This window comes from Salarias fasciatus, chromosome 19, assembly GCF_902148845.1.
Source record: "Salarias fasciatus chromosome 19, fSalaFa1.1, whole genome shotgun sequence".
Classification (NCBI taxonomy): domain Eukaryota; kingdom Metazoa; phylum Chordata; class Actinopteri; order Blenniiformes; family Blenniidae; genus Salarias; species Salarias fasciatus.
The window spans coordinates 15,556,497-15,576,243 of NC_043763.1; the positions used below are offsets into that span (position 1 = coordinate 15,556,497).

At 46.2% G+C, this 19,747-nt stretch overlaps 1 protein-coding gene across 11 annotated transcripts in view; it reads right to left on the reverse strand.

The window, feature by feature from the left end:
• Positions 1 to 19,747, reverse strand: part of kiaa1109 (KIAA1109 ortholog) — an 88,942-nt gene that overhangs the window by 41,674 nt on the left and 27,521 nt on the right. For 10 of the 11 annotated variants that reach the window (XM_030116465.1, XM_030116473.1, XM_030116471.1 and 7 more), the window contains exons 28-50: positions 18,824 to 19,315; positions 17,463 to 17,736; positions 16,959 to 17,096; positions 16,746 to 16,816; positions 16,212 to 16,385; positions 15,339 to 15,459; positions 15,057 to 15,206; positions 14,464 to 14,591; positions 13,584 to 13,786; positions 13,287 to 13,487; positions 12,967 to 13,178; positions 11,285 to 11,436; positions 10,997 to 11,147; positions 10,730 to 10,882; positions 10,250 to 10,490; positions 9,894 to 10,042; positions 8,977 to 9,208; positions 8,481 to 8,630; positions 4,383 to 4,567; positions 4,026 to 4,201; positions 3,284 to 3,881; positions 2,047 to 2,245; positions 611 to 874 (exon numbers count right to left, since the gene is read on the reverse strand). In XM_030116465.1, coding sequence (XP_029972325.1) covers positions 611 to 874; positions 2,047 to 2,245; positions 3,284 to 3,881; positions 4,026 to 4,201; positions 4,383 to 4,567; positions 8,481 to 8,630; positions 8,977 to 9,208; positions 9,894 to 10,042; positions 10,250 to 10,490; positions 10,730 to 10,882; positions 10,997 to 11,147; positions 11,285 to 11,436; positions 12,967 to 13,178; positions 13,287 to 13,487; positions 13,584 to 13,786; positions 14,464 to 14,591; positions 15,057 to 15,206; positions 15,339 to 15,459; positions 16,212 to 16,385; positions 16,746 to 16,816; positions 16,959 to 17,096; positions 17,463 to 17,736; positions 18,824 to 19,315 — 4,814 coding nt within the window. The remainder of the gene's footprint in view (positions 1 to 610; positions 875 to 2,046; positions 2,246 to 3,283; positions 3,882 to 4,025; positions 4,202 to 4,382; positions 4,568 to 8,480; positions 8,631 to 8,976; positions 9,209 to 9,893; positions 10,043 to 10,249; positions 10,491 to 10,729; positions 10,883 to 10,996; positions 11,148 to 11,284; positions 11,437 to 12,966; positions 13,179 to 13,286; positions 13,488 to 13,583; positions 13,787 to 14,463; positions 14,592 to 15,056; positions 15,207 to 15,338; positions 15,460 to 16,211; positions 16,386 to 16,745; positions 16,817 to 16,958; positions 17,097 to 17,462; positions 17,737 to 18,823; positions 19,316 to 19,747) is intronic. The other variant, XM_030116464.1, reaches the window with a different exon arrangement.

The following is a 19,747-nucleotide window of genomic DNA, read 5'->3' on the forward strand; positions in this document are numbered from 1 at the left end:
CAAGTTTTCAGTTTGAGCTGACAAGTTTCTAAAAGTCTGATGAGCAATGCCGATGATTTTATGAACGCGCAGCTTCACACGGGAATAACGACGTGTCCCTCATGTCCTTCGTTATTCATTCAGGAAAGAAGAAGAAAAAAAAAAAAACAAAAAAATCTTTTCTGGGTCGTTTATAGTCGTCATGTATGAGTGACGCGCCACCCTCTTATTCCTCGCAGTGTTCATTGAAAGGAGCTTCTGAATGTTATTAAGCTGTTCAATGTGAATCATTTCAAAGTCAGAACTGTTGACTGGAAGGTGGGTATCTTTTTGTTAATTTAATTGTATTGACTTCTGTGTCCTGACATTTGCAGTGATATTTGAACTGAATATAGTTAGAGGGAATTTAAAAACGACAGAGGGTAAACACTCTATTGAAGCAATTCACATCTTTTCAGGTCCCATTTTTGCATAGCAACTTCTAAATAACACTTGCGTCGTCCGTCAGAATAATGTGAGAATGCATGTGGAGTTTGGTTCATGATGTGTGTGCTCGTAGTACCTTTAGTGTTTTCGTGCATGATAGGCGCTACGTAAAGTTTAATATTTGATATTGAAGCCGCGGCCTCACCTTTCATCTTCTCCTTCAGGGTGAAGCTTCCGTGGATCTTCTTCAGCTCGGCCTCCATGGTCAGCCCGCCGATGTCGGCCTCCAGGTGCGTGCGGTTCACCATCCCGATCCCGAACACGATGAGCGTGACGTGCTGCGGCTCGGAGCTCACCAGGCTGCGCCGCCTCCCGCCGGCGCCCGGCGGCTTGTTGGGCGTGGCCGGCTCCTGCTGCTCGTTCTCAAAGATCACCTTGCAGAAGGGCTCAGAGGGGCGACGCCCACCCTCTGCAGGAGCAGGGGAGAAAAGCATCAGTTAAACATGAAGTTTCTCAATAATGAACGGGTGGGTTGTTTTCAGAAGTCGCTCCTTTATTGCTCACTAACTGACCTACATTAGCTTGTGACGACATCCATGCCATAGAAAAAAGTTTTTTAGCCTCAGAGAAAAGTCTTTCTCTCAGTGAACCAAGTATGGCGAAACCCTTTCCAGCCCCTCACAGCCTCCTGTCCAATGCTTAATGGTCTCTTTGGGGAAATGCGGGGGTCACAACAACCGCGAGACATCCCATCGGGATGAACTGAAGCCAAATGAAGAAATAACACAAATATCAACTGTGACACAGGGGAGAAAGTCCAGCACTGCAATATTTTCACCAAAAGCAAATTATAATTAGGCATTATCTGCTCATCTGAGGGTAAACATGCATCCCCTCTGTTCTACTTATTCCTCCATCTTCTGAGTTATTTTCAATGCCAGGAGGTAAGAATGTTATGTTATATATGTTTTAGATTTTTCAAATATATGACGATAAGTTTTCGTGTTACAATGTGAGGATTTATTTCTCCCCGACTTATCTGCTCCAATAAATAATCCCATCTACCTTGTTTGTTTGAAATAAATATTTGATCCCAGAGTGACTGAAAAGTTTGTACACTCAGCACATATTTGGCTGTAGAGAGTTAAAATATGAGCTTGAATACTTCTTGGTGAAAGAGTGTCAGAACCTCACGATTCTCCCACCAATTGTTGCGATCTGAATACATTTTCAGTTCAGTTCTCATTGCTTGAAAATCTTTGTACGACAACGTCTCGCTCTTGTTTTTCTGTGACTTTGTAGGTTTTATCAAAACACTCATTTGCATTTCTTTGTTGAGACATTCCTCGTTCTGGACTTTTTTGAGCGCCAGTTTTTCATGCGAGTTCTGTAAATAAAGCGGTCATAATGTGGTGACGGGGGGCGAAGAAGACACGCCAAGGGAGATCTAACACGCGAGTATAGACGGCAGAGCGGAGGGAGCAGATGGAGAAGAAGAAACCTAAAAAAGCACAGCGAGGATATTTGAAAACATGAGGGATGAAGGAAGACCGAGGCAGGAGTGAAGTGTGAAGCAGGACAGCGCGGCGCTAAAGGCAGTGAAACGGGGGGAGCGGATGGCTGCGGAGAGCTGATTTCCACCTGAAAGGCAGTTCTCCGGGGAGCTTTTCTCCAGGATGCCGGTGGGATCGGAGATGAGGGAGTAGAAGTTGAGCAGCTTGTACATGTTCTGCCAACATTCTGCCGATGGCTCGCTCTGCTCCGACACTGTGATGGAGTCCGAGTCGTCCATCTGGATCGCCATGTGGTCGGCCACGTCACGGGAGCCCTTCCTCGACACCTGAAGACGTTACGCAACACTCGGCGTTATGAAACAAACAGGAATGCCACAGAAATGCGTAAATAAACAGACAGGGCTGATTGGCCCTGTTTTTATTGGCCTGCTTGCTTTTGCTGTCACTGGATGGCTGCTGTGATGCGGTGGCCCGTCAAGGCCGTGCCGCCTAATGAAAACACACACTGTGGTTTACAGGAAGCTGCCGTCAGCGGGCAGAACAGCGGGAGATCATCTACTTATGGTCCCTCCTCACAACTTCAATAAAAATTTACTTTCAAAGAGCTCTGAGCTCCTCACAGCGTGAAGCCGAGGCTCCAGCTGATCGGGCCAAATAACCACGCAGACGCATTTACAGAGCATTTCTTTAAGTTCTGCATGTGAATTCTGAGCTGGCCATCACATTCTTCCTTTGAAAACATGAGATCTGAGTGTTTGAAGTTCATGCTGCCTGCTCGGAGATTATCTCCTGATCTGTGGCTCCCTCTAGAGGAGGAACGGAGAACGAGCACAGTTTTTGACAATTTCTTCCACGTGCTCCTGATGTGTATAAAAAACGTACAATGGCACAAAACTATAAAATATTTATTTAAAAAAAAATCAAATTTGAGCTCTATACTTACATTTCTGGCAATAAATACTATTAGGGTAGTATTTACTGTTGTAAAATATAACATGGGTACATTTTTATGGGAACAATTTGTAACGACTGTATGAGGAAGGAAGTGTGTGAGAAAGTATGTGGGTCTTAATGTGCATGGCTATTTTGTTTTACTTGTGTTCATTTCTGTATTGTTCTAAATACTTCCTGACAGTTCAGGTGTTGACTGAAGTCTGGTTGCTGCCCCGTTCTGGCTTTTCCTTTTTTATAAGTAGACCATTTCACGCCTGTTCTTTGAGCTTCACTGCAAATTCTCTCAAGCTGTGCATGACTTTCCTCCTATGATCTATCAAACAATAACAACACGTGCATCCTCCGAGATAAAGAAAACCGCAGCTCACGTCTCTCATCAGTCGCAGACATCATTCAGAGCCTGTATTTACCTTGGAGGTGCGTCGCTCTGAGCGTCCCAGGGAGCTGCGCGTTCTGGGCTCCCTCCTGCCCAGCGTATCCATGCCCGACGGAGGTCCGTTTGGAGGCAAACCACCGGACATCCCCGCCCCTGCTGCTCCACCTCCGCCTCCTCCCCCTCCCGCCCCGCGCTTGCTCTTCAGGGTTTGGGTCCCGCTGCGGCCCGCGCCGTTCAGGCTGCCGCGGGAGCTGCGGCTGAAGTCCGAGGACCGAAAGTGGCGGTACGGCCGGGCCTTGAAGGTGGGCGTCGGGGAGGCCGACCCGGCGGTGTAGCGGCTCAGCTTGATGTCGGTCTGGGTGGCCTTGATGTCGTCGATCATGGTGCTGAACTGGTGGATGAGGCGCACCAGGGCCATGTCCACGCGCTGGCTGATGGACTGGCACGCCGTGGTGAAGTCGCAGTGGAACGTGTTGTAGTGGCGGCGGTTGAGGTCGTGGAAGGAGAGCGGGACCGCCGAGGGGCCCTGCGGGGCGCTGGTGGACTTCTCCATCACCACCGCGTTCAGGCTGAACGTCTCGATGAGAAGCGCCGGTTTAAACTCCAGAGGAGGCAGGTTGACCATGCCTTGTCTGTGCAAAGAGGGGAAAACCATCACACACTGGGTGGTGGAGGCCTGCAGCCTGTCTGAGACGCAAACTGAGGACGGGGCTCTGGAGGAAACAGTTTGGGAAGCACTGGAATAATGAATATATTTGATTTCACCATCACTTTACCTCTTGGATCGCTTGTTTTTGCGCTCTTTGGACGTGTCTGAGTCCACGATGTCTGCTCGGAGACACTCCAGGTTGCCAGAAAAAGACAGGTGCTCTCCAAAATACATCTTGTAGCTGAGAGGAGTGGTGTCTTGGGCCTGGATGCCGGTGTAGCTCAGCAAAGGCTTGAACACAACCTGAGGGGACGGGAAAGAGATTACGGGAGCGCAGAAAGAAGCAGGCTTTTGGCAAACTGCAGACACCATCACAGTACGGTTCATTACTTTTTAATTTACTATTCCAGAAGTTAGCTACGATCACAATATTTTTTGCCTGCTTTTAAACAGATGGTGCCAATAAAAATATCCTAAGCTTTACCTGAGCGTCGGCCAGCTGAACAGCAGCCGGGCACTGGTTCCCCTCCTCGATGTCGGCCATGTCGTCCTGGCTGGTGCTGTGCTGGGAATGCTGGGAGTGGGTCCCGTCCAGTGTGTTCTGGTCACTGGACAGCACGGTGTTGAAGTCTGACGCCGAGGGGATGGTGGGCAGGTTACACGTCCCTCCTGAGGGTAACAGGGGACAGGACTGGGATGAACGTGATGAAAAATGTAGAGAAATAGTCATTTTTCTTCTCGTGATTTCACCAATTCAACAATTTCAGCCAATTTCAGATCAAAACTATAATATTAACAGCATTTGTAATTCTGTTTAATAGAAGCTTCAAAGTAGAGCAGCTCCTCTGGGCCTGCCCCCTCAATCCCTTCACATTCTGCCTCCATAACTCAATTGTCTTGCTTTTAACTCCCAGAACAATCAAAACACCAAAGCAGAAAGAGAGATAAGAAAGGAGCAAATCAGCTTTCCAATCATACGCTTAATGTGTTTTTTTATTCTTTCTAATATTTTATTTAGAATTTTTACATTTCAAATATGTAAATTAGCCAATGAACAATCTCCCAGAAAATCCCAGCAAAAGCAGAATTGCTTTCATTCTCCTCTCTTTGAGATTTTCATAATTCTTTGGCCAAACAATATCATTAAGGATGAATAAAATTCAATTTCAGAGTGATCATATCCTTGGAATGAAGTAAAATAAGTTAAAGTAATGGAAAACCACCCGCGACACTAAGCAGCCTGTCAAAACCAACTTGGAATACGGCTGGGCCATTTATGAGAAGCTAAATGTATTTCATTTCTAAAATGAGGGCCTTTAAACTGACAGTGAAAGGGAATAATGCAGCGTTCATTCCCACAAATCTTGACCATTTTGAGCACCTTTCGTCCTTCCATCTTCCACAGATAAGTCACAATTCTGAATCAAAACTCCACTGCTGCAAATACTCACTGAAATACTGCTATATTACAGACTTAAATAAAAGGATAATCAAACCAGCGTACTGTGTCGACATGCATAAACCTGCGAACTTTTTCCAAGCGAGGAAAATCACACATAGTTCTAATGATCATTCGCATCAGGAATAGCTGTCTGAGACGTTACCGCAGTGTGTCATTAACCTGCATGGTATTTCATTCAAACATGCGGCGGAGCGCAGGGCGTGCCCTCCAGGTTGTGTTTTTCTTGCAGACAGGTCAGGAATCGGGTGGCGGACGTGCACAGCCAGCGGTGAGCGAGCGGTCAGGCATCAGAGTTCGCCACTCCAGCTCCTCATTACCAACGCGGTTTAATGAATGACGCCGAAGGCAACGGAAAGCGTTAACGGGAACTTTATGACCATTTAATGCGCAATTTGGAACAGTAAACAGCCACTTCCACTTCACACTCTCGCTTCATTTGTCTGTGAGGAACTGCTGTTGCTAATTTGTTGTGCCGTCATTGACTCACACCTGGGCGAACGAGTAATGACAAAGTTAATCGTCCTGGGCACGGATCCAGCCGTTCCGCACATCTAAAACTGGAGCGGCGACTGTTCGGAGCAGTGAAGGTGAGATCGATCTTCTCTGCGATCTGCACCGACGACTCCAAAGAATAAACCGCTGCTAAGAGAAATGAATAAGACGCAGAGAGCAGCAGATTGTAAGTTAGCGAATGAGTGGGAGGAGAGGAGAAAAGAGCGGAAGGGGGGGAGGAATGAGGGACACCGCTGGATGCTGAAGATGCCATTGAAGACAGATTCAGAGCTACTTTGACTGAGAAGAAAAATTTACTTGGAAACTAAATCGACCACCAAAGATAAATAACAGCTGAATGCTTGAAGGGACTGTTTCATATGGGATAATGTCGGGGGGGGGGCGGGGGGAAGTTGTTCTGCTCTGATCAGAAGCCATTGGAAGAGCTTAGGTCAGGTTATTGCTGCCAAAGAAGATTTGAATACTTATTAAATCACACGTTCTCTTCATTGTTCCATGACGCTGTGAAAGTTTCAAGGCTATCTTCAAGAAGAAAAAAGCCTGACATATGAGAATTGTTCAAACATACGAGTGCCTGAAATGCAAATGAGATCCCATAATATTACCATTTCATAGGATTAACAGGAAAGAAAAGCTCTGACTATGCTCTGCGAATGGCTACACATTTCCTCACTGCAGGACAGAAGCTGCAAAAGAACAAACGTTCTTGACTAAAGCTTACCCACAGACACTTGAAAAAAGAAAAATAAACTTGTAAAAGTGTGAATGATCGATTCAACTTTTTACTCCAGTAACAGTTAAAAAGTCAAGGTTCTGAAGTTGAGCTAAAGCATTAAAGTAAAAAGTGTACCTTTGGGAGGCATTTGAAAGGCTATTTCTGTTCTTCACTTCTAGAACATTCCCCTTAATAAAACCAGGGAAGAAGGAAAAGGCGCGTTCCATCATCAATATTATACAATTCAGTTTTAGCCTTGTGCTGTCACGCTGAAAAGGAGATTGTTCTCACAGCTGAAGCTGCCATCGTTTTCCTTTAATGCAGTTGTTTCAATGTGCTGTATTAATTGTAACATAAAGATGATTCCTGAAAGGGAACATGACAGACATTAAGTTTTGTTTCAGTTAAAATGAGTCTTAATCAGTCCGTTAAAATCTCTCTGAAATCAACGTAAATCATGAAACGAAAACATTCAAAGTGCAAAAAAGTCCAGAAGGAAGAAAAACAAAAAGCTGTCAGAACACCTGAACTTTGCAAGCGTCATCCATATTTTCTTGCCCGCACCTGCTGTTCCTTTGGTCTGTCGGAATATTTTGTGTCAGCTGTTTACAGGAAATGATCTAAGACGGCCTGGTGTTTACTTGCTGTGATGCATCTACTTGGAACAGCTGTGTGACATGTGCAGGAGTGATGAGAAGCTTGCTGATGATGGATATCTGTCATCTGTTCTGCGCTATGTGCACAGTGTGTGTGTGTGTGTGTGTACATGCTAAAAAAACAACACTGCATTTACTCCCACTGAAAGATGAGAAGAAAGTCATCTTCAAGGCTGCACGGTTTGTTTTGAAGAATTCCCCATCAAAAACATGGTATTGAGAATCAGCTAATAATTACAGACAGTGGACTCATTCAGCAGTAACAGCACATAAACCAGGATTCAATGTCCACTCTAGCTGCTGTAGAGTGGTCACTGGCAGGTGTAGCTGCTAATTATCAACCATCCATTAAATTAATTAAATCCATTTGTTAATTTCAGGATTTGAAAGAAAAGTTGACAACACTGAAGTGGACTAAGACCGAATACCTAAAAACAGGAGGAACAAAAGAGCTCATAATGTGATCTGTTTACACAGATTCTATCATGTAAAGTATAGTAAAGGTAACTGGCATGTTAATTTAAAAAGACTTCAAAACCAGATTTAGTTGCATTTTTGTAACAGAAGTTGTTAAAGTTGGTAAGTTTTAACAAATATATTTTCATCAACGATTTAAACTCTTACATATGAATGTCTGGAACCGATAGCAGTGCAATCTGCTGCTGGGAGGTCTGCTTCTTTTCCACTCCATAAAACCTACCGTCACAGGAAAGCACACCAATCTGCTGCACTGATTGCAGTGTATTTCTTTCCATGCTGTTGCAAGAGTGAATTTACCTCCATTATAACTGGACGACACTGGCTCTCTCTCTCTCACTAACAGCGCACCAGTTCCTACGTCGTTCTAATCTACCAGGGGACTATGAAACTAATGAGGGTCGCACACAGCTGCTGGCTAGACAATTAACTAACACCATCAGCACAACACCGAACAACAATCCCTGACCTCCTTCGGGGCTGTCAACCGGTAGTGGTTGGTACTGGTACTGGTTGACAAGAGAATCCAGCGAGTCTAGTAAAACAACATCAGATGGAAATGAAACACACAAGTCCTCAGGTCGAAAAATTACCGATGAGAATCGAAACAAGTCGTTACACATCAGCATTTACTTCAACAGCAGGGTAAAGCGCCAGCACAGAGAAAGAGAGGAGCTGAAGAGAATGTACAAAAATCCTAACCTTGTGAAAATCAATCGGTACATTTTGCACAACAAAGCAAGGCGTACGCTGACTGACCTGTCTGCAGGCTGTTGTGCTGCGAGCGGCTGACCGGAGACTCCTGGACCGCGGCCCCGGTCCTGTTTCCCACGGCATTGGACATCCAGTTGTAGAAGCTGACGGAGGACGGCTCCGACAGCAGCGGGTGCTCAGTGAGCATGTCGGTACCTGAGCGAAGAAAAGGTTAAAAGTTCACTTTTACACCATGGAGAGCATAACTGAAGACTGGATGGTGTAAAGAAATTATTTCTGTTACAGCGAGGGATGAAAAAGAGAACATTACTATCTCTGCTCACATGCTTTTACCATTTTAAATGTATTCATCAGTCAGTGATACAGAGTTGAATGTACTTTTTTATTCCTCACTTCGCTGAACGGTAGAGGTCAGTGTTGGAGCGGAAATGACAAGGACAGGATCCCATGAAATAAAAAAACAACTTTGTACCACCGTCCTCCCGATCAGTGTTTACTAAAAGCTTCGGCGGCAGTGGAGCTGGTGTTGGGATGCGAGCACCTGTGCGAGTGAGGGAGCTGCTCTTGGCGGCGGCGGTGGCAGACGGCTCGTTCCTCTGAGGCGTGCCCTCCAGCAGGTTGTGCAGGCTGCGGAAGCTGCCTGTCAGATTGCTCAGGAGGCTCTCCTTCCTGGGGCTGTCCTTGGCAGGAAGGCCCGCGCGGCTCACATGGGCGGGGGAGTCAGCTGCTGTGTCACCGCTGGTGTAGCTCAGCGACTGGTAGGGATGGGAGCCCTGGGTGCGACACACACATGTTGCAGGGAGAAGGTGACATCTGCGCTTTATGAGTTTCCTTTATATGATGACAGTAAGTGGGATACGCTAGATTTGGTAACATCATGGGAGAAGTTGAAGCCTGAGTTGAGCGAAAACGTTTCGGGCGCCTCAGCAGAAGCAGGGCTGGTATAAAAACAGCCCACTTTAATTTGGCAGAGAGAGAAAAATGTCATGTTGCCGCTCAGAGGGAACTCTGATCCCTTCTGGCTCTCCAAAGATGGAATCACCTTCACAAAGCGGTCAAGCAAGAACAATTAGTCTTCACTCTGAAAAAGTTTTTGAAAAGTCATTATGGTAACTAGGGGTCTATAAAAAGTCCTGACACAATGACAGGAAGAGGCTGAAGGACTTTATCGCCTCGTTTTTTTTTTCCCCCCAATTCAATTTATCGAAGGTATTTTGCTTTGCTGATTGACAAAGTGTTTGAATGTGCTATCTTGGATAAATCTATGGATAGATTGATCTCACAATAAGAATCAGGCTCAGTTCAACTTGCAGTTTATCCTTCAGACGAATCAATTGTCAATGCAAGTTATTGTATCTTCAACTAATACCCAAATGATTGTACTGCTGTGGAAATATGCAGATTTGTGTTAAAACCACAACTGTTAGGTGACGGGACATAAACGGGACAAAGTCGTACCTTTATCCTGAGAGCTGACTCGCTGTGAGTGTGAGACTTGGACAGTTTCCTCATGATCTCCACTCCGCTGACGGGCCCGGTGTTGGCTTCCTTTGGCGGGGGGCGGCTGCATGCTCCCTCCAGCAGCATGGTGTGTTCACTCACTGTGGCTTCGCAATAATGACATCAAATAAAAACTCCTACATAAACACTGTAAAAACCTAAATACGACGGCTCAAACTCTGCGCCTCCTCGGCACTAATCCGTCGATAACATTCCGCGCGCACGGTGAATAAGTAAAGGTTAAGAATTTCACGGCCCATCTGGGCTAACAGATGGGTGGCTCACGATAACATTAGTGCGCTCAAAGTTCCCACCTGCGTCGAATTCAAATTCGGCACCGTCGGCGCTGGTGTCGCTCTGCAAGGCGGCTCCGTTGTCCAGACCCAGCGCCGTGTCGCCCGCGCTCTGCTGGGGCTCCTTGGGCTTGGTCAGCTGGTTGGGCCTCATCAGCCCAATGGCCTTGAAACCCTGAGTCACCACGATGAATTTCATCCACTGTCTGGCCAAAGCGACCAGGCCTTTCTTTAGAGTCACCAGCGCTGGGACGCCATCATTCTAGTGACAAAGGAGAATTAAAAAAAAAAAAAAAAAAACTTGGATTAGTGCCACAGCTTCACTCCGATGGATTCATTAAACTAGTGAAGTGGAGCCAATAGCACTTAGGACCGCTTACAGTAATTGCCTGTTCTTTAAAACTTTTGGACCATACAACTTAATTACATTAGCCTTACAACCACACATATAGAAGCCGAGTGCTTCGCAGGAGTGAGAAGCGTCAAGGGCCCGCCGCTCACCATGGTGGCCTCCTCAATGACAGAGTAGTCGGCTTGCTGCAGGTAGCGGTGCAGGATGTTACAGAGCATACAGGAGGGGTTCTCGTGCAGGTAGCGGGCTCGTTTGGTCACACGGTTGTACTTGCTTCTGATTGGGATGTGGATGCTCTTTTTCTGTTGGTAGGGTGTCAAAACAGAGAGAAGAAACACTTGAAAAGTTGAAACTTTGACCAATCGATCAGCTTCCTCATGCTTGATAAAGTGTGTGTGTTTCTGTGCACTGCTGACCTCGAGGGCTTCTGTCATGATGCAGCCCATAACGGCACACACACGCAGAGTGCCCTCCATGTCCAGCTTGCGGAGGGAAGATTTGAGCTGGTCGATTGGGACTAACCAGGCCCCGATGGCCGGCGTGGCTGTACTGAGCAGATTCAGCTGCCTACACACACACACACACACGGACACACAGCAAGATAAACACTGATCCGTCAATTTATCATAGCTGCAGCTAAACTGAACTGTGCCATTTCAGAGCTTTGCTGTTTGTTGGAAATGTGAATGAAGAAGCAGTCGTACCTGGAGATGGCCTGCGAGGGTGAACGCACGTTAGTGGGCGCGGCGAAACTGAACCAAATCTCTCTGATGGTCAGCTTCATGCTGCTGGAATCCGGTGGCGGGGGCATGAGGGGGAGGTCTTTCTTCAGGTCGTCCGACTCGACCCCTTCGTCCTGCAGAGCCGGAGAGGGAGGGATTCAACATGAAGCGACGGGGAAAAGATTCACTGCACTTCTCTATGATGACAGGTCAAAGATACCATCAAGGAGAGAGTCAATTTACTTTCAGAAGCGCAGTGGGACCTGGATGATGCGTGTACTCTTACTCTAATCAGGCCTGATCTGATTATTTTCAATCAGTCTGATGTTGATTACCAGACAATGTCGCTGCACAAGTTAATGAGAGTGAAAGAGCCCATACCTGAATGACAACTAGTAGTGGGCCAACTTTGGATAAATCAGATGCCTCTCTGCTGGCGCTTCGTAACAGACGAGCTGCTCTCTGCTCGTCCCACATGGATACTTCTCATTTTAATACATGCTGGTTAGAGCATTTTTTTAAACCTTGCATTTCTACCTGTCATTCGACATTATTCTCTTATTGTGTATCATTTTCTGTTGCTTTTATTGGTCAAAATTGACTGACGAAACAACCTAAGTTTGGGTCATCAAATTCAGACAAAAAATTATTCAGACAAAAAGTACAATTTCTGAAGGCTATAAATTGACCAGCACCAGTCTAAAATATCCTCTTTGCATTTCGATACGTTGTTGAGTCGCTTGACTTTTTTTTCCTCTCAGGATTCTTCAGGCTGCAGACAGGTGCATCACAGGCCCACTGGTTTCTGTCGGTTGGACAGACCTCGCTTTTTATCTGCTTCACTCTGAGCTCCTGTGTAAAATTTTGCACATCTGAAAACTCCTGTCAGCCACTGAAGATGCGTCATGACATCAGACTTAGATCCAACAGTAGCTTCTGGTTCCTACTTCTTCACCTTCATACTACAAGCTTTCTACTTTTTTTCAAAATGGTATCAACTGTTATTTGATTTCTAGGCGTTTATGTTGTGAAAAAAAAAAAAAAAAACTTTAAAGCATACTGAAGAGGTGATTGACATTTCAGGAGCCAATCACACTGAATGTGTGTTACACACTCCCCTCAGTTCATGCTGCTTTCACAAGTTGGTGCAGAGGTGAAGTGTTTATCTTCAAATGCAATTCTACTGGATGAATTGAGCGCAGGATGACTCATATGAAAAGTGGGAACCTTTGACAGGGAAAGAAAAGGGAATACGATGCAAAAATATTCCACTCACAGCTGTCAATCAATTGACAGAGTGAGAGATTAGGTAACCATCAGCCTACAGACAAGATTAAAACTGGATAGATGAGTTTCTTTATATTATTTTTCATGTTTCTAAGGCTAGAAAACATTGACTTATTTTCTTACACTAAAATCAAGGAGACATTAAACTCTTTAAAGCCTTCACACACTACAGGTAAGTTGCTGACTTTTTAAAAGCGTTAAATGAAAAAGTGGAGCTAAACTCTCCAGCCCATAAATGCCACGATAACTTATAAAAAGGCTTTGTCTTGTTAATCACTGGAGAGTTGCAGGTTGCTTTAAAGTCGATATCGGTTCAGACTTTTTTTTTTTCCCCACGTTGGCACAAAAAGTCCTGGAGCAATGCGTGCGTATCTCACCTGGTCGTCCGAGTCCGAATGCTCGTTGACATCGGAGGCGGGGCTTATGGCGTCATGCGGCAGGTTGTCATCGGACACGTCGGTGCTGTAACCGCTTCCTGTCTGAGAGCCGGTGGAGCCATTGGACTTTGACATTCCCGTCTTGCCGGCGGCGTCCGAGCGGCCCATCACGCCGAACGCGTTGTAGAGGACGGCTCCTGACTGTCGGCCTCCTGTCACACAGATCACGGCACATCTCCAACTATCACCGCCTCCTCTTTTCAAATTCAGCCTGATTGGCTGCAAGCAGCAGTGATCCTTGCACAGAGGGACCGGTTTACCTTTGACTGTCAGGTTCTCGATGCCACACTCGAACATGATCCAGCCCCATTTCTCTAGAGACGCAGCGGAGCGGCCCAGATCGCCTGCCGAGGCCTGAGCGTCGGTCTCATCCACCATAGAAAACTCCTCCAACTCCTCCAGGCCAAACAGCACTTTGGACTTCTCGAAGGGGATTGCTGTAATCGCACATGTGCCGATGTCTGCAGACGGAGGGAGAAAGTGTCGGTGACCTTTCAACCGAAAAGCATTTTGTGATATAAACAAAAAAAGGGCTACTTTGGGATTGTTTTCCTGACCTGTGGAGTCCAGGCCTCGGAGCTGGCTGTGGATCCGGTGGATGTTGAGTCTGGCAGCGATCTCCTTGCCTTTCTCGATGCCTGCGTTGGAGCGCAGCGAGCCAGAGGATTGAGGCTGCATCTTGGTGGCTGAGGCGTACTTCTCCAGCATGACAGACGGTCGCCCATGTTCTGTGGTGTTGGGAGTCTCTTCTACAATACCCCTGAAACCAACACACAAAAAAACAGCATGTGTTTTGTCATAGAGTGATTCAGATGTAGCTCAGACATGAATCAAACAGACATTACTATACAGCGATAACAGGATTACTATTGCAACATCACATCATCAGTAGGTTAAAACTGACCTTTGTGTTGTTGTTTTTAACATGCAAAGTGAAAAATATATAAATACATTTCGATCTGATTTGAGATGCTGTGGACAGGCTTGGACTGTCTTTCACTGCAGACCTTAAGGGCCTGGCTGAGTGAAGCAGCGCTTTATTGGAAAACGGCCCGAAAACCCTGCTGAACACTGTGCAGCTCTGAACAAGCAGTGACAGGAAAAGCTGGGCTGAGGTTATTGCTGCTGTAGCACTCAAGCAGATATTAAAATTCAAGGTTTGGTTCTTTTTTTCCCCAACAGAACTGTGAATGTTTATCGGTTGTACGTAATGCACAAATAATAAAAAATATTTGTGGGTGTACTTATGGCTTGGATGCTGATTCGATCAAACCTTATGGCCAATTTAAGCAGTGAAACGGAAAATGAATATGATTACGTACTGTTTTCCACTCTCATAAAACAGGGGTTGCTCGTTCCTGAGAGCACACGGCTAATTTAAAATAAGCGCCGTCAGTGTACATGCACACAAACACAGACGGGCGGCGGAGGAGTTACCTGTTCATTCTGAACTGGGTAGCGATCCTGTCGAAGCAAAGCGCCACCAGAGACACATGCGTGACGCACTTACTGGAGCACGACGGTGACCCCTCTTCCACCGAGGCCTGCAGAAGGCAGAGGTTCACCTGCAAGCGACACGCAACAAAACAAAAACACTTGAAAATAGCACTTCAGAACTCCGTCCAACGCTGATCTAACAACTCTGACTGCGAGGACATTGTAAAGTACACAAGTATATCTTCAAAGAGACGAGTTCTTTGCTCGAATGTTGCAACACTCAAGAGAATATTAATTAGACCTGCTGCGTAGTTGGTTGATTTTAACAAATTTGCATACAAATATGTGATTTCTACAGAGCTGTTTTGGATATTTTTGGCAGTACAGACTACATTCAAGAGACGCACTATGTTTATAACCTGTACGCTTTCTTCCCCCCATTCTACATGAAAAGAAAACACAGACGTCATATATTCCTGGTTTAAATGCGGAGTGACGTTCATGATTCGGTGCCTGTTGCCGGGCCTCTGGCGGGGGAAGCACAATTTGAGAAGCGCTGTTGGCCTCTCATTATTCCGGGTCATGGCACTCACCTTGGGGATGGAGACGTTGGCTTGGAGGCCCTTGATTTTCACATTATCCGGTTTGACGGACAGGTCCGTCTGGCCGTGGGAGATGTTGAGGGAGCCAGGGGTGGTGCCCTCTGTCTTGGACAGCTTGTGCTCCTGCTTGCCCGTTTGGCTCTGTGCGGATCCGAACCCAAAGCAGAGAGACATCAGCTGCTGGGCGATAACGCCTGACTCCTCTTCATGATTTGTCCAAACCCTCGGATTGGGGAACGTTTGCATTTGCTGTGTTGTTGTTGTTGTACTTACAGACTCGGTGACGGTGGACTTGCTGATCTGATAGGCTTCATTGAGAACTTTTCCATGCAGGTCATCCAGAATGGCTGCTGGGTGTCGGATACTCGCAAAGTGGACCATGGACTCGATGTACCTGAAAATAGACACGTTTATACGTTATGCTTGGATTTTAATCCAGTTTGTTGGCTGTTTGTTATTGTCATGTGAGCAACCCCAACTGGGCTTCACCACCTGGTTTTAGCCACATGAAAACACCATCATAACTACTTTGTTTTACAAGCGTCTTACAGATATACTGTGAAGTTATCATCAGACCTGGACAGCGTAAAATGCTGATGTTTAACTTTAATGGGTTATTACTTCGATGCTGGCAACTTCTCTACAATCTGGCAGCACTCTCCGTTTCCCAAAGTGCATTAGGCGAGACATCAGTTAGTGTAAGAGCATAGTTACCCAAGTACTGCTGTCCTCTGGCAAACTAAAGATTCATAATGCCAGACAATCAAGAATGAGGCCAGACCGCGGAGCACTGTCAGCAGAATTTTAGATCCATGATGCACTGTGCTTAGGGATTAAATTGGCTTAAGGTCACATCTCAGCCTCGGGCTAAAAATAACCTTCAACTAAGAAAGGACAGCTTGTAGAAGACTTTAAGGCAGCTGTTTGCCTAACAGACATTAAGTAGAATTAGTGTCTCGTAGTATGCGTGCTGCTGTCAAACAGCAATATTGCAGCTGACAGCATCGTCAGTCTAGACGTGTATAACATACACTTCGTACTGAAGACTAACACTGCATTTTTTTATGTATTAATGCATTCAAATAATAGTTAGAAAATTCAAATAGTTATATCAAGGAGTCATAAAACTGGAAAAGCGGTTGCTACCTGTCCAGAGATTCAGCCACAAGAGGAGTGAGCACCACGTTGATGGCCCCTTTAACCTCCACGATGGCAGTGGTTCTGGTCTGTGCCAGAGGCTGCTCCAAAGTCCAGTCATCTGTGGTTGTATCCTCATCTGTGTTCTCCATGGCCCTCTTATCCAGAGGGGTGTATGGTGTACTGTAAACGCAGGCAAAAGAAATGGTTGAGGGAATGTGTAATTATCAGGAAAACAGAATTCATTACTGCAACTTTCTGCAGATGAATTACGGCAGATACTGTTTTCATTGAAGAATAGGTGAAATGTCTCGACGGTGAAATCATTCAGCCACCACAACATTAACATTCCTTTAGATTCGTTTCTCTGACAGTTTATATTTATTACAAACAACAATAAACAAGTTGGCTGTGAAAGTGGGAAAATGTTTGATGGCCAGAAGTCTCACACTTCGCTCTGCCCTTCATTCCACAAATGCATTTTACTCAGAATTCCACCATCTTTTAAAAGAAGAATGCAACAGTAACAAATGGTTTTAATACCTGTTGTTTTCTCCCATCAGCTGAACTCCTCTGTCTAACAGAGAACTGGCTGATAGGCCCTGTTTGATCACCTGTATAGAGGAAATAAAACACACAAAAACCAAACAGCTTTAGTATCAAAATGTGAACAAAATTCTTATACCATATCTAAAGACAGGATTTGACCATAAACTGCATCACAGTACAGTACAAACTTTATACAGAAAACAAGACCTTAAAGCTGGGGACGGAGAGCTGGTCGAAAGAAGTGGAGCTCTCTTCACTGGTGGGTGTGTCCAGGTCGAGGGGGCGGTGCAAAGAAGACTTTGACGTCCTCTTATTGGTGGGCTGCTTCACGGACCAATTTGAGACCTGGCAGAAGTTAAGTGTAATATATAGATGGTTAACACAACTGCACAGTTTAGAGGCTGCATGGTACAGAACGATGCAGATGTGGAGTACATGCCAATATGAGTACAGTGACAACAAACTCAAAGGGGCTCGAGAAAGAAAATCAACTGGAAAACTTAATGTGCTATTATCTTTAGCCACTGGGTGGCAGTGTTGCAACTTATCCTGAGACAATGCTTCCAGAAAAGAAGTCAGTAATGTAGGAAGTCAAGCTGCGTGATCAGTATTAGCATGGCGAATCAGGAAAAATGACATGACAGTATCACTGGGAGACAACACACAACGACTAAAACATAATGCTGCAGTATTAAAGTGCGGGGATCGGACCTGGTAGTGAGCGAGGTAGTTCTGGTAGCACACCATCACGTGGGGCTGCCGGGTCACCGGGCCCGGTTCAGCAGTCTTTTCAGCCTCCACTGAGCTCTCCTCCTCCATTGCCAGTGCGGACACGAAGGAGGCCTGAGACATGTGGCTTGGCAGGGGCACAGGCGGCAGTGGGGGCAGTGTGGGAGGCAGCGGCAGGGGGCGTGGCTCAGTTATCAGCTCCCCGTTGAGAACATAGGTAAGGGGACCTTCAACGCTGTGGTAGATGGAGCTCCGGCTGTAGGGGAGGTCAAAATGTTTAACAGTGAGGGCTTCAAATGAATCACAAGGCTTTGGTCATATGCAGAAACCCATCAAACCCGACACACAGCAACTGGAGAAAAATAATTTTCTGCTGCACTGAACTGTGTTTCTTCATTTCAGCCTTGCAATTCCATGGGCTCGAACCAGTTGGAAGGTTTCACGAGAGCAAATTGATTATTTTGTGTTTTTATGCAGGCTGGAACAATCAGAAAGTGTGCTGAAATCAATGCCAGAACAATTTATGGTAATAGAAAAATGACGAGGTAGTTGGAAAACATGAGTGAAATCCAATTTATGAAACATAGCAGCAGTAAGTGGCTGCACATGGATCAAACATCTCATTTGCGAGAACCCCTCTCTCCATCACAGCCGTCCATGCATGCATGATGGAACCACATAAATTGAGCGCTGCCGCATGTTTGGCTCTGGGGCAAGCTGGTTTACATGATGAAATTCAAAACTTGTTGGGTGTTGCACTTAGAAATGACACAACACGGCTAACGCATTTCTTTGCGTTGCTCCATCAAAGCATTTGTAATGCATTGCAAAGCTATATGGTGCTGCTGTTAACCGCCTGCTGCAGGCTTCACTATGATCCCTGCCATCACAGCAGTTCCAAAACAATTGGTGCTCGTTTTGAAAAGACGACAGATTTTACGTATTTTCATCTTTTGCAATCGACTACCACTAATTTGAATTCTGAGAACCAAACACCTTCGTTCGCCATCATCATCATCTCCACCATGTAAATTATGAATCCAGAGAGATTCTTCGACATTATTTATGAGGTTTAACACTTAAAGGAATCCGGCAGGGTCAGAACTGTGCGAGACAGGTTATTCATTCCTCTGCTTGTACACATGAGAAATCAGAGGCTCTTTGATGTTCCTGTGAGCCGTCTTTAATCTAACGTTACCTTAATCCTGTGCTTAACCTTGTGCTTGATCTGACCACGCGCCCTGTCTCCTCTCAAATTTTCAAAAGCTTTGACTCAGAAAACTTATGTGGAGTTTTAGCAGCATCTGGAGAGTTTTCCACAGCGTGCCGTCATCGGGGCTGACCTGTAGTTCTCCATGTGATACGGCGGCTGTTGCGGCTGCTGCATCTGCTGCCGCCGTTTCTTCTTGCGGCCCGGGTACGTCCCCGGGCCCTCGTCGGCGCTGCTGATGGGCTCGAAGTCCTCCGCGGCGGAGAAGTAGGCCTCGCTGTCGGCCACGGACATGCTGGAGTCGGCCGAGCGGTACTGGTGGAACGTGTTGGAGTCGGCCGACGGCGTGAACGGAAATGAGCCGTAGCTCCTGCGCTGGCGAGGAGAGTCCAGGACGTTCTCGTCGCTGCGGGACACCTCGCTGCTGAACTGGACGCCTCCTGACAGCACCGGCGGGGGTTTGTCGGTGAAGACGGCGGCCGACAGGCTCTTGGTGCTGCCCAGCCGGCCCGAGTGCACAGAGGACTGGCGTTTGAGAGGGGAGCAGAGGGGGGAGCGCACCGAGGAGCGGTCCTGGGAGCTGTTGGGTGAGACTGGGGAGACCTCCGGGACCTCCCCCAGGGTGCTGCAACCAAACAAGAGAGCGTGCGACAGTCAGGCTCCAACATGAATAACACGAGAAACCACATCTACACACTTCCTGATAGAGAAGATGTGAAAAAGAAGAAAAAAAATGACACTGAGATCAGATTCCACCAGAACCCACTTTTAGAACCAATACTTCTAACCTTCCCTACTGTCAGAGATGAACAATCACACAGGGTGGAGATCTACTCCAACACATCCTGGAGGGGATGGAAATACATTTTTTTCTGGTCACAGATGGGCCAGGTCTGATTAAAGATCTCACTTTTTATAGCTCCCACATGATCCTTCTACAAAAACACAATGAGCAGATTGTTGGAATTCCCATTTCCTGTTAGCAATTGGAACAATAGCTAATGACTGGCTTGCTACAGCCAAGCCAATTACATAACATGAACAAGGCCATGCCGAA